Raw genomic sequence first — 15205 nt, 5'->3', positions numbered from 1 at the left:
TTTAAAATTCAACAAAACTTTAAATATTAAAAAATTATAAATTTCACTGTAATTATATTGTGAAGTTTTGTTTTAGAACTTAAAATCCAATCTAAATATTTGTTGTAAGAATTATTAATTATTATTTAGAAAAACGTTGTGCTGGGGAAATAAAGAAGTCAAGGCGAACGAAATAAGAAAATCCGTTGCGTCAAAAAAAATATATGAGAAAACCCGCACGTGTAAAATGAAGTGAGACGTGCGAGTTGATAGTGCGCGTGGGAAAGGTGCGCGTCAGGATGGCATGGGCCATTGGTAACGTCTCAATGGCAAGCGTCCCTTGCCTTACGTTTTTTCTATATCTTTTAATTTTTTGCCAAAATTATACAACTAGTCTTTATCTTATTCTTTGCATAAATAGTTTTTTTATCTTTTTGAAGCCACGAGTTAATTATTTTTTCTTTAAATAACAAAAACTTAATTTTTTTTTTCTTAACTTGATTCTTTGAAGAAAGACCGCGTGATATTCCGGTTTCTGGTGAAAGTTTGCTCTAGTCAAAGATTTAGAGTGTTTGGAACCATTTCAACTTAAATAATAAAATTTGATAATTTAATTAATAAATCTATTTTGTATGTTTAAAAAAGTTTACACCATTAAATTGATTTAATTCTACATCTAATTTTATTGCAAGTTTGTATGCATAGCTATTAAACTATCTAATAGAAAAAAATATTTCACAAATTGACATCTAATCCGAGTTAATAAATCAAAAGTGTTTGAATTAGATGGTTTGAGCATTTTATAGCATTTTATTTGAGATTTAAAGTTCAACTATTTTTATAATTCTACACGAATAATACTTAATTTACATATAAAATAATATGTTAAGATAAAAGAGATTATATATAATAAAAAAAAATCATATTAACTTTTATGTCATTTTAATAGAGTAAAGATGTAACTTTTATTTTGCATATAATTTAATTTTCATTGTTTAATAATGTAATTTACCTTTTCAATAAATCAAGGAAGACATCTGAATTTTGATAACATATATGAGGGGAAAATGCGGTTCAATTTAGAATTAATTTTTCAAAACATAAAAGAGTAATTTGTCATGCAAAAACAATCTCCTTCATTAAATATTTTTGTCAAAATATATTATATTTAATAAAAAAAAGTCAATATTAAATTAAATATAATATAGAGTGAATAATATTCTAAAATAAGTTGGTCAAAAATAATATTTTAAATTAAGTCGTATTTATTATCATCATTTTGAATTTGATTATTTTGGAATAAAGACGTATCAAATTTATTAAAATTAAAATAAATTATATTAATCATAATTCAATAGAGACAATTAAAAAATATATATTAAACATATGCAAAGTTTATCTTTAATATATTTATTATAAAAAGATAGATACAAATTATCTTGTATTGAGGATAAATGTTTTGAATAAATCATGTCAACAAACATCATAAATTATATTTTAAATTTTCACTTTTGTAATGAGGTATTTTAATTATTAGTAGTATTATTTTGACATTTATGATTTTTATGTGTAATTGATCTATATTTCATATGACAAAATTGAACAACAGATGAGTAGTAAAAATTTATGGAGAGATAACTATTGTGTAGTTGTTTTATCGTGGTAGAAAAAATGAAGAGAAAATGTATAGCTAGGTTTGACAGAGGGGTTTGAAGTGAGAGTATTAACAAAAGAGAAACAATGTTTGGATATAAAAAGTTGATGCCAAGTGATTTTTTATTTTTTTTTTAGGTTTGTGTAAAAATAATGTGTGTAAAATGTATAGTATAGAAAGTAGGAGAAAAATGAAAATAAATATATTTAATGTCGAATACAAAGTCGTTATTTTGACGTGCAAATGATATTAAAATATGAGATATTGTGTCTAAATTTAAAGTAGGCATGTCATCCCCAAATAGAAAAGAGATATAGTATTTTTTTTAAATTTGTTGTTGGATCAAAATTACTTGAAAGATTTTTTTTTTTTAAAGAGATATGATGAAAGAAATGATGATGTGGAGGATATGACTCGGGCAAAAGTGTAAATTAGATAGTGATTCCAACAAACTCAATGTTACATGTTTGTATGGGAAATATTAAAATTATGTGGTGGACTAAAAGCTACACATCTACTCTCTCCTTAAAAAAGTGATGAGTTTGATTTATAATATGGATTAAATATATTAATTTTTATTAATATTTGTTATAAATATGTTGTAATTTTTAAAAATTATGACGAGAAATCTCTAATTATATATAGATATAAAAGAATATAAGATCAAATATGTTTTTGATTTTTGTAATTATAATTTTATTTATTTATTTTGATATTCATAAGTTTTTTTAATCCAAAATACATATTCCTATAAATATATATTCCTATAAATGAAATTAAGAATGAAGGTCGTGGTGAGAAGAGGAAGAAAAAAGGGTTTGCAATTTTGATATTTCTTTCTAAAAATAATCAAAATTTTAATTTATTTTTTGTTTTTTATTAAAAAATTTAAAAAACATTGTGATGTTAGATTAACGGTGTTATAATTTTTTTAACAGAAATTGAACGGACCATTTTAAAATGAATTTGTATTTGCAAATATGTGAATCAAACTAAAAAACTTTCGAAATACCAAAATTGAAAAATATTATGATTGCAATGGTCAAAGACATATTTTAATAAAAAATATATATTTATTTTCTGTAAATATATAGATAAATGACAACTAATGCAATTTCCCTAAATATTGTGAAATTAATGTTTTATTTTGTTGTCAAAAGACAAGAAAAAGAAGAAAGGAAAATAAAAGATTAAAATATAATGAAAACATAAAAAAAAAATAGTTATTTAGTAGAGTTAAAAATTATACTCCTACTTTCATATTTCAATAAAAATATAATTTTATTATTTTTTTAAATTAAAAAAAAATATTTTCTTTTTGTACATGTTTGTGTTATGTAAAATTTTAAAAAAGTTTTACGAATTACATTTAAATTTTCTAGAAAAATTTGTGTGCTGGAGATTTTTTTTGAGTTTTCTATAATACAAATTTCAAATTTTTTTAAATATATTTATATTTAAGAATTATATTTTTATGTTCCAAAAGTTTTCTAGAACACAAATGTATTCCGAAAAAAGTTTTTTATACACAAAGTTAAATTTTTTAAAATACATTTATGTACAAAAACCTTCTTTTTTAGTTTATCATAACCCAAATTAAATTTAATAGAATAAAAAAATAAATTATTTAAAAATAAATAAAAATAAGATAAAATAGGTCGTTTTTATATCAAATTTGAGGATAGGAGTATAATAGTGTAAAATATATGGTCAATTTTTCAAAAGAAAAACATAACAAGAATTAATTTTATAGATAATTTGTATAAGATAAAATAAATGTAAAAATATACTCTTCTTTTGCTTGATTTGTTAGAAAGTGATAGAAAAGTAAAAATATATATCAGTAAATAATAATAAGACAAACAATACATTAATGAAAAAAGAAACCGAAGACAACTATTCAAAAATATATATGATTTTGAAATACTAATTCATACGCAACAGATATTAATTTATTTTCTATGAATATAATTATTAATAGAAATTGGTCAGGTTGCCAATAAAGTCTATGACTTAATTTATTTAAGGTATAGTTTAATAAAATGGTTAATCTTATAATTTTTGAAAAATCTATTTATTTAAATAAGTGTCACATTTAAGCTTTTTAAAAAATCTATTAATTATAATAAGTCAGCTTATTCACGTAATAGATTTTCTTTTCTATTTTAATTGGCTTATACGAGACTTAAAGTGAATTATGGTTGATTTTGACATATTGTTTACTTAATTAAAATTTATAATTTTGTTATAATGTTATTGAATCTGCTTCTTAACTTAAGGTTTAGACTGTTGCTAGACACGCCACTGTTTTTTCTAGTTATACTCAAATAAATTACTTATGTAACTGAATTCACGGAAAAATAAATTTACGTACGATACGTGAATTGAATTTATGTAGTCTATTTGAGTGTAATCGTTAAAAAACTATATGTAATTAACAAAATCTTAAAGTTTAAAATTTCAGGTCAAATATAAAAAATAAATACATGACACTTAATTATATCAATCTCAAACCTTAAATTTCAAAACAGACAAAATCTGTTTAACTAAAGAGTGATTTGGTCCAATCAATTTTCACTCCTAAATGTGATCATTGATTTTTTTAAAGTAATACGAGATGTCATTTTTTCATTAAAAAAAAAAAGATGAATTATTAATTTATAAATAAAATAATAACACAAAGTATGTTATTTTTATTTTGAAGAGTTTCTACTAAAGAAATAAATCTATATATTGACGTATCTCATAATAAAAAATATATAGTTTGAGATAGATTTTATTATTTTAATAACAGTTTTGATGTACTGACCATGAACAAAAAGTACACGCCAAACAATGAAAAATTACAATTTAGACCATCTAAATATACTTGTTATTTTTTATTTTTTAAAAAGATCCATAGTATTAGGTATAGTGAAAAGAATTAAACTTCAATAACATAATAAATATAAATTCGAATTCTTAGAATTCAATAACATAATGATAATGAATTCAAATTCTTAGTGAAAGAGATATATGCATTCAGCGTTTGATATAGTGATATACCTCAAATATGATTTATCTTCTATGATGAGAATATATGAAAAACATAAAAGAAATATGTTGTAGATAAAAATGATTTTTCGATGTGGGAACTAGAACCAACATTCTTGCTATTATCAGGTTTTCCATCCCAAGTCATTGGCCCAGTTTGCTATTGGATCCAAGTTTCGAATCTCAAGTCACTGGGCCAACTGCGTTGTTTGATGAGAAATTTACCTCCCATCATTTAATTTATTTTTACCTTCCACTCCAAAGTATATGAAAATACCATTTACTTTGTTTCGTTTTTTTGTCTTATCCATTTACCTTGTTTTATTTTTACTATTAGATTGATAGTCAATTATTTTATAAAGTTTAAAAAAATAAAAAACTTTAAATAAATGTGAACTTTTTGAAATACAATTTTATCAAAAGTTTAATTTTCTATTTAAAATATGAATGAATGCAAAACTTTTAAAATATAATTTTACTAAAATTTTAAATAAATGTAAAACTTTTAAAATATAATTTTTTTCAAAAAATATAAAAAAAGAAATTTTTGATCAATATAAAGCTTCCAAAATGAGTTGGGCAGCTGATACATACTTAAAAAAATATGTACTTTTTAAGAAAGAAGTATAAATTTTGTTTAAGATAGGTGGCGCAAACAATGGGTTGGATTTGATTAGATTGAATAATAGCGTGTTATTGCAATTGCAATATTCTTATTTGTACGCGTAAATAATAAATGAAAATGCTAGATTTACTGATTACTATATATTTTGCTATTATTTGTGTGAACAATAATCAATCAAATCCTTAACCCTCCCTCCATTGTCGGTGTGCATGTGCCTCACCGCTCAATCCTCTCTCTCTTCTCTCTCTTCTCTCTCTTCTCTCTCTCTCTCTCTCTCTCTCTCTCTTTTTCTTCAAAATCCAAATAACTCAAAGACACACTTCTCCAATAATCCCTTTTTCTTTCTTTCTTTCTTTCTGGTAATAATTTTTTGTTTTTTGTTTGATTTCATGTAATGCTTTTAAATCATCACATAATTATACCAATTGGGTCATTTTAAAAACGAATAAAGATTACATTTTTTAAAATGGGTCTTAGTGTTTACTGTGTTTGATTAATCATTGATTTGTTTGTTTTTTTTTTTTGACAGAGATGAGTTTGAGTAATGGAAAAAACCACTCTTCATTACCAACTGGTAATGAGAAGAAAGCATTCAAGATCTTTGTAGGTTATGATCCACGTGAAGACCTTGCATTTGAGGTATGTCGTCATTCTATCATCAAAAGGTCTTCAATTCCTGTTGAGATCATACCAATTAAGCAATCAGATCTGAGAAAATCTGGTCTTTATTGGCGTGAAAGGGGTCAATTTGAGAGCACTGAGTTCTCTTTTTCAAGATTCTTGACACCTAGTTTAGCTAATTATCAAGGTTGGGCTATGTTTGTGGATTGTGATTTTCTCTATTTAGCTGATATTAAGGATTTGGTAGATTTGATTGAAGATAAGTATGCTATTATGTGTGTTCAACATGATTATGCTCCAAAAGAGACAACAAAAATGGATGGTGCTGTTCAAACTGTGTACCCTAGAAAGAATTGGTCTTCAATGGTTTTGTATAACTGTGGTCATCCAAAGAACAAGGTTCTCACTCCTGAAACTGTGAACACACAAACTGGTGCTTACCTTCACAGGTTTCAATGGCTTGAGGATGATGAAATTGGTTCTGTCCCCTTTGTTTGGAATTTTCTTGAAGGGCATAACAAGGTTGTTGAGAATGATTCAACTACTTTGCCTAAGGCAATCCATTATACTCGTGGAGGGCCATGGTTTGAGGCTTGGAAGAATTGTGAATTTGCTGATCTCTGGTTGAATGAGATGGAAGAGTATCTGAATCAAACCAAAAAAGAATCTGCTAATTAGTGATTGAATGAATTGTTTGAGGCAATGATGCATTTAGATGTTGTAGCATTGATCTCTGGTCATGTGTTATTCTTTATTTGAAATTTGTTGTGTTAATTAAGTCTGTATCTGATGATGATGCAAGTTATGAGAATAGGAGTATGATGAATACTGCTATAGTTCATATATCTTATGTAGTTAGTATTCTTTACTACATTATATTACATTGGCATTTTAGAGTGAGTAAATGCCCTTCATGATGTATTTCATTTTTTATTTGTTTAATGACCTCTGTAGGCTCTAACAAGAGGTCTAGTCTAAGTATAACTTCATATATTTTAATACAAGGCTTTACTGTTACGAATACGCATTGTTCTTGATTTTTAATCATAGAAGATCAGCTCCAATATAGGTTGTGCAGCTTCTGCCTGATGCATAGATTGTTGTATCTTGATATTGAGAATGTAGAAAAATGCATCATAGTGAAACTGTGAAAAACTGGGATGGAACATGATTTTGCTCGTTTTACATTAGTGGTGTCATGGTGGTTTTGCCTGAACCACATTGAGTCACCATGATTTTACATCCACCGAGATGCCAAATATTTACATAATCACATCTGTTTTGAATTCACCTGAAGTATACAAACGTTTAATGAGACACAGATTTGTGAGACTTAGGAGGGAAAGAATTTGACTTCTCGAACATATACAATTTCGTGGCATAAAGCTTGAGTTAGTGAAAACTTGTGTCACTTATAAGATGATTATTTTTTATATGTGCAAGTTTTTCTATTCATGATTAATTAATTAAAGATAACCGAAAAATAGCATAGGTCTCAGAGGATCTGAAATAACTAATAAGAGAGTATGTAAGAAGCGTTCCTATTAGAGGTATTGTTTTAAGGTTTAAATATGTATTTGTTGTTTGTAATTATAATATTTTTTGATTTTGGTCATCATAAGTTTTTTTTTTTTTTTTTATTTACATCCTTCTAAATATAGATTCATTTTAAAATGATCACTCTAATTTTTACTAAAAAATTTCTAACATCGTTAAATTTTTTTAATAAAAAAACAAAGTAAATTAGAAATTTAAAATCTTGATTATTTTTTAAAAAGGTGACTAAAATTAAGAATTCTAATTTCCATTGTCTTTCTATTATCTTCGTCTATTTTTTCTCCCTCTTATCACGACCTTCTCACCTTCAAGGGAGAAAATCAAACGTCACTCTGAATGTGTCTGTTTCCTCCAACTCACAAGGACGCAAACGCGCACCCTCTTATCATTTTTTTCCCACTTGTTAGCTCCATTCTTCTTGTATCCAGATCGCAATCTTTGGTCATTTTATAACTGAACCGATGGTCGCGAGATGAGTTATAAATTATGCGTTTCGTGGTTGCATGTTGGATCTGAGATATGAATAAGAATGAAAGTTTGAAAGTTTTGACATGTAATTCATGAATCTGAGAAATAGTTTTGTAGCTCTGTATGTTTTGTTTGGACTAAAACATAACAATATAGCTGTAATAACAAGTTTTTGTTTGAATATTACTGAGAGACAATAGAAATTAGAGTTCTCCATGTTGGTCACCTTTTCAAAAAATAATCAGATTTTTATTTATTTTTTATTAAAAAAAGGCTTAATGACGTTAGAATTTTTTAACGAACTGAAGGACTATTTTAAAATAAATTTGTATTTTTAGAGATGTAAATTAAACAAAAAAACTTACATAAACTAAAATAAAAAGTAGGCATAATTACTATGAAGTTTGCATTATATTGAAGATGATAATTAATTTTATGAGTTTTGTTTGATAATTTTGATGATTTTTGTAAAAAAAGAATAACATTGTTAACATTTTAAAATATAAATAATTAAATTATTTATTTAAAATTAAATAAATAATCAAATCGAAAAGAAAAAAATAAATAATTGAAATATTATCTAAAATTAAAATTAAGTGAAAAGACCGTGAAAATAATTGCACATAGAAAATATTATAATTGCAAATATAAAAAATATATTTAAACCTTATTTTATCTAGATTGATTGACATTGACCGTTCACTATGTTTTTGGTGAGCTTATATCAGTGCTGTTGGATTGGATCTTGTGGCCAAGTGGGAGGGGTTAAAAACTGTATTTGTCAAGTTGTGCATGTATATATTATTCCTTTAAATCGAGTCAGTATTATTGTTTTCTATACAACTTTTCATAAATAAGAAACAAAATATGAGAGTATAAACTGCTTATTATGATAATGAATATATTAACACTTAATAAATGGCTACAGACCTAACATTTGTTTCTTTTTAAATTTTGCTATCAGATCTTGTTCAGATGGAATCTCAACACCTGTTTCTGAGGTGGTAGACCACCATTCCATGATTTCTTCCTGCACAAAAGAAGCAACACATCATCATCATACCCACATGAACATTAGCCATTCCATAAAATTAATGATGTCACTTTATAATGTTACTTATTAAAAATATCTCCACAAATATCTATACAATGAAATGCCATTGGACACATAAAAAAGTTTTATATTGACAATACATACAAATTAAGTTCAATAAACAAACTTTGATAATTGATTATTACCTCAAGAAAATCATGATTGGATATATAATGACTTTCTACCATACACTTCATCCCCCTTACTTTCACTGAGAGAGATTTTGTCATATGCTGCTCTAAACTATGTCTTTCAGTCTCTGTCATACACCAAAAGTTTAAAAATAAAAACAAGTTATCCCAAAAGAAAAAGAACAAGGTATGATTCTACATTCAAAGACCAATGTATGATTTTAATGCTACCATTTATATAAGCCACATGATATCCAGTTCTCCCATGCCCTTCTTCCCATTTTCCAAGCCGCAGACGCAAGAAAAAACCATTAAGTTGCGAGATTGAGCCATGAACAGTAATCCATCTGATACAATCATACAAAGGACATTTTGTTAATGTTAAGTAAAAATCACCAAGATCCAATTTTATTGTAAGTGAAAATGTATGCTCTATGATATAGTTTTGAGGTAATTTGGATTGTTTTTGGTTATTTCTAGTTTGATGCATTACACATGTACCATAAATCACATATAACCAGTTTATTATACAAAATATCATAGCATAAATTAATTGGCCTGCATTACTTACTTCAGAATTTCGGAGCGGGACAATTGAAGATTTTTCACTGCATCAAAGATTCCCTCTGGCACATGTGAAATATTCTTTTCAGCCATTCTGAATGGAGATGTTATAGGTTTGTCTCTTAATTTGTTTTCCTTTGAAGTAGACTTGCATGATGCACTGCATTCTATCTTGAAGGTTATAATGTCATTTGATTTCCGCTTCAAATTAATATTCTGATCTGTTTCGTGATCGATGCCATCATGAATAGTACCACCAGATAAAATACAGTCAGCTTCATCAGGCTGCGGTCTTGCACTCCCTTCATTGTTTGTCGGCATGATGTGTTTGATGGCAATAAATCTCCTTGCAAATATTGAAGCCATTTGCTCCGAATTCGTGAATCCTGGCGAAGATGAAATGTTGTTGAACAAATAATGTGATTTATGATCATTATTTCCCTTATCTTCCTTAAGACCAATGGAAATTTTTGTGTCATTAGCAGGTTGTTCTCCAGTTTCTTCAATTTTACAGTGGAAACTTCTCTCATTGAGGCGATCAGAAATAGTCAACGGGGGCGTGGATTTTGAAGCAAATCGAGTTATCCACAGACTCCCTAGATTGTCTCTTCTGTGACAGATATTCTGTGCTTCCTTTCTCTCAGATGGTGCATTTGAATCTACATTATCAGTATTATTTGCATTTTGTCTGCTTGAAGATGAATTTGATGCCATTTCTTCCTTGTCCTTACTAAGGCTCAAGTTTGAACAATTTTCATTCTCCACTGGGTTATTTTTTATACTTTCCTGACAGTTAAAAAAATTTAAAGGTGCTATGGTAGGCTCTGATGGACCAGCATCATATCTCGCCGGAGATGCTTCAAACTTATTTGATTGAAAACGCTGTTCGGCAAGGCTATTGTTCGCTGCAAAACAGGTTATTGGAGTAGCATTTATTCCATGTATCATTTTACTTGGTTCTGAATCCTCATTACTTTCTTCTTCTTGATGAAGCATTCTTGTTCTTACATTCTTCAAACTTGGACGATACATCGACTGAAAAATGGATTTGAATCCTGTATTTTTTGGCACAGTATCTTGATTCATTTTGCATGAGATAAGTTTCTCGTCAGGCCGTGCATGACGATGATACGGATTTGCAAGGCTAAGAGGTAAAGTGTCTGAATTATGTTGAATTGATTGTGAGAGGCCTTTCACCATGCTTGAAATCCAGTTTTTGAATGAGCTGTCCTGTTTAGTGCAGGGTTTGGAACCAGAAGTTTCTTCTATGTTCTTTTTGACTCTTTTACTCCCAATTATCAACTGCTGTTGAATGCTACGCCTCTTTTTACCTGTGGAAAAAAATCCAGCACTGTTACGGCTTTCAACACTTGAATGGCTGTCATTATCCATTGGTAATCTTACATTTGCGTCCCCGTCCGATAAGGATTTTTCCTTGCCTTTGTCTTTTGTCATGTGAATTCTGCTACTACATGGATAGTGCGAAACCGAAAGAACCTTATCGCAAAGTAGTGTCATTTCATTGTCCTGAGATTCATTTTTAGTCTCATTAACAATAACTCCACATGTTACAGCACAAGCAGTTTCAGTTTCAACATTTCTTAAATCATTTTCGGCGCCAGATTCCGGTTTTTCTAAGAAATTCCTGGTGGAGGATGTTAGATTTGTTCCAGAAGCACCAAGGTCTTTATATTCAATTTTAGGCTCAAATGAAATATGTAAATCATCATCTGTTGTTCCAGCTTCCTTTTTTCCAGTATCAATATCTATGCCTTCATTGGAAGGTCTCCTTGGTGAAGTATTTCGCTCCATGATAGTAGGTTTCGGTTCATCTGATTGAATTAATATATTATAAGATGGCCTTCGGCCAACCTGACCTGCACGAAAATCAGGACGCCGAATAGATTTTAAGGCATACACAACAGGAAGAACTGAATTTCTTTAATAAATTCAATAAATTACCTTCTTTCAACATGAAGGATATATTTCAAATTTTGGAAACTGTGTATTTAAATAACAACCTATGTTTCTTACATTGATAATAGCACATACCTGAAATAGTAGACAATTTATCAGTTTCAGTGCCGGCCTTATCACCAGTGTTTTTCTCCCAATCTTTAGTTGGATTCCCATCTTGATCATCAGGCAAATTAGATGCTCTTTCTGCAGTGTTTATAATCTCTTTGTTAGAACAACAACTCTGGTTCAAAAGAATAAATATACCAAGAAAAACATAAACAGAGAGAACACTGAATGTTTGATCATTGAGTTTGGCTATTTTTGCCTACACCTCCGACTGCAGTATTAGGTTTATCGTGTACACGATCTAGATTACAACATTACCCCTGAACCGTACCCAACATTCTTCGTTACCACCAGATCCTGCCAGAGGAGAGTTCTGTTGGATTGAGGAAATGATTCCAAGAAAAAGTGACTGGTAGGAAGCTAAGAAAGTTCATAACCAATTAACCATTCAACTAATTAGGATAACATATGTGTTTCTTTGTCATTCGGTTAGACATGCGTTATAAGATGTTACCATTACCTATATTACTTTCACCGGCTTTATAATCAAGCTTGACATCTGAATCACTTATAGGATGCACAGAGGGAGCATCTGTTATAGCAGCATTATCGCTCGTGGCACTCGCGATTGCTTTAGATTTCGCAAAAACATCATCTATAGGTTTACCAGTGGTAGAATTGCAACCAGTCAAACTTTGTGGTGATGAAAGAACCATACAACAGCTTGGTCCAACATCCCGAAAAAGAGAAGTATTTTTATTAGCAAAGCTTGAATCTGCATATTTAAGACTTAAACCTTTTTCTGGAGACCAAACTATTTCAGATAGAGGGTCATTGGCAGCTAATGTCATGTCAGCTCTGGAAGAAGCTGCATTTGCACCTGCACCTGACTCATTTTTCAAAATTTTCCAATTACAGTGGTTAGCATTATTCAGAAAGAGTTCACTATCATCACTCTTTGGTTTTAATTTTTTGTTTTCTGCACTCATCTTCAGAGGGATAAACTCTTCACATAAAGGTCCTGAAATATATTATTCGAATTGAAATCAACTTTTATATTGCACTTCAAATTAAAATAATGCTGAATGCAGGGTATATATATAGTATAACAATGTAAATGTTGAGGTAACTAATTTCTTAACAGTAACATTAAGCCTAGTACCAAATTACTCGACTGAATTATGTATTACTCAATAATCACCTTTCTGAAATGCATGTACACATTCATCTGTCACTAAAATCAAATGATTCAAATTGTTCCAATAAACCATTATTCTAACTTTATGCAACGTTCAAGAGTGATTCATACCATAAATAAACTCGAATCGTTAGAGAACAAGCTTATGAATGGATTTAATCTCTAATAACTGACATGCTTCCTCATGACAAATCTTCATGCTGAAATTGAATTTAATCCAACAAAGTGGAATTGAAGCTCTGCAAGCAAGCAAGGTCTCAAGTGTAACTCTTAAGTTTTGACTATTTGACCAAAAATACTTAATATAAAAAGCTTAAGTCGTGACATATTATTATTCTATACAAGTTTAGACTATTAAATTATATTACTATTATGACCTCAAATAAAAAAATCAACAAATTCTAGATAATTATATTATATTATGTTAATACAAGTTGATTATTATTAAAGCATGTATGTATGTCATTCGAAGTTACAAAAATAGAATATAATTGATTAAATTTGTGGATAAGATAAAGTGGATCATATTATTATATAATAATCTAATTGAGGAAAGCATACAGATATTAAGCAAAGTAAGAAATGAAGAAAGAAACATACTCGTCGAATTTTGGTTTGATCCGGAAAACGATGAATGTTGTGAGAAAGAAGAAGATAGAAGAGAGTTGGAGAGCGGTTGCAAGTTGCAAAGAGCGAGTGAGTGAGTGTGCCAGATGTCATGTCATGACAGTTAATCAGAAGCTGCATTCCTTTTTCTGCTACTGTACATCATGAGGTTTACCTTATGCCACGTGGATACATTTTATGCCACTCACTATTTAACGCTGATTTTTTTATGAATAAATAAATTCATCCTTCAAATTGTCAAATAATTCCTTAATTCTGCTAATTTATAAATATGGCTTGAAATTGTAGCGCATTTGTCAAGGATATGTAAAATGAATATAGTCTTTTAGGCATCATTTCACGTCTAAACATATCACCAGAAACTTATGGCAACTTGTGCTGTCTGCATGTTAAATATAACTCGAGCAGCTATATGGTAAATAATTTTTATATCATAAATTTAATATATGCAATTTACTTTCAATTATATGATATTAATGTATAGTCTCTAATAATATAAATTAATAGAAAAATAATTTTAACTAATGTGTTACAATTTATAAATGTAAGTTTTTATATGTACACTTTATAGATTACTTTTACCTATTAAAATTTCAAGGACCAATTTACTCTTTAATAAGTTTCTTACATGTTGTACCAAAATAAAAAATCCTATATCTTACTTTATTAGTATATATTTTGTAGAAGTCTCTTTACAGTAGTAGTAGTAATAATAATAATAATAATAAATATCATATATATATATATATATATATATATATATATATATAATTTATTTTATATATATTTTTTAAATAAAATGTTATCTAGTGTATTTGGATACAGTGATTTAATATATAGAAATATAATATTGAAAATATTGAAAGTGTGTGAAAATTTGTGATTTTTTTAATACTTGTTATTTAAATTATATTTTTTCCAATAAAAAATTTACTCTTTTGATTTTTTAACAAGTACTCTTAAGACACTTTTCTTTAAAAGAAAGTGACAGATTTATTTACGATTTACCATGATCAAATCCTCGAAGTGTTTAGGTTGTGGTAGATCTCACTTACTCCACTCTCATCTAATTTGACTAAGTTTTAAGAATCAAAACTCAAGTTCTCTTATTTGAATTGAGCAATATTGAACTTGACTCCTACCTTGGTATGATCATTAATAACTCAGTCTATAGACCAAAATAATTCATGACGGTCGAGACACTTATTAGCCTCATATTTTTTATAATATCTATAGTTTATTTTATTTTAGTTTAGGATAAATTGATTTCTAGTTTGGTATACTATTATGAAATATTTTTATTTAGCTCATATAGTTTTAAATTTTTTAGGGAAATGAGAGGCATTGAAGTTTTTTTTGCATGGGATCTATGACAGACCACCTTAAGCTTGTTCATTGTATAATACTATAACTCACTTCTTTGTAGCGGTGAGAATAAATTGGACCGAATTGCCAATACTACCTTGCTTCAAATGCAACTTTCCTTGAAACTCTTAAGTTAAGTCTCGAATTCAAATGTTGTGGTGGAAAAAACGTGGCTGAATGAAAATACTTTTATTAAAGACAGCAACCAAATTTTCAGTGGAGATTAGTCATAGAAAAAGTTGAGGAATACTTCACACCAACACCA

The 15205-nt window shown here is 28.3% G+C and overlaps 2 protein-coding genes across 8 annotated transcripts; one reads left to right on the top strand and one right to left on the bottom strand.

Annotated features, from left to right (window-relative positions):
• Positions 1-5444: 5444 nt before the first annotated feature.
• LOC101495618 (protein CDI) lies at positions 5445-6935 on the top strand. The gene is made up of 2 exons (XM_004511346.4): positions 5445-5650; positions 5821-6935. Exon 2 carries the CDS (start codon positions 5823-5825, stop codon positions 6588-6590), a length of 768 nt encoding a protein of 255 aa, XP_004511403.1. The 5' UTR covers positions 5445-5650; positions 5821-5822; the 3' UTR covers positions 6591-6935.
• A 1779-nt stretch (positions 6936-8714) lies between these two features.
• On the bottom strand, positions 8715-13708 carry LOC101494426 (uncharacterized). Of its 7 annotated transcripts, XM_073364459.1 has the most exons (9): positions 13549-13708; positions 13060-13187; positions 12547-12636; positions 12271-12405; positions 11778-11888; positions 9733-11602; positions 9393-9508; positions 9177-9289; positions 8715-8967 (listed from the first exon to the last, which is right to left on the bottom strand). In XM_073364459.1, the coding sequence occupies exons 3-9, from the start codon at positions 12599-12601 to the stop codon at positions 8860-8862; spliced, it is 2508 nt and encodes an 835-aa protein (XP_073220560.1). In that variant the 5' UTR covers positions 12602-12636; positions 13060-13187; positions 13549-13708; the 3' UTR covers positions 8715-8859. The 7 variants fall into 7 exon arrangements, with proteins under 7 accessions (XP_073220560.1, XP_073220558.1, XP_004511399.1 ...); XM_073364457.1 differs by having other exon boundaries at positions 12547-13187; XM_004511342.4 differs by having other exon boundaries at positions 12271-12771.
• Positions 13709-15205: the final 1497 nt, after the last annotated feature.

The sequence above is a fragment of the Cicer arietinum genome, chromosome 8, assembly GCF_000331145.2.
Source record: "Cicer arietinum cultivar CDC Frontier isolate Library 1 chromosome 8, Cicar.CDCFrontier_v2.0, whole genome shotgun sequence".
Taxonomy (NCBI): domain Eukaryota; kingdom Viridiplantae; phylum Streptophyta; class Magnoliopsida; order Fabales; family Fabaceae; genus Cicer; species Cicer arietinum.
Note: the sequence above shows the minus strand (reverse complement) of the source record. Positions and strands in the feature narration are given on the sequence as shown.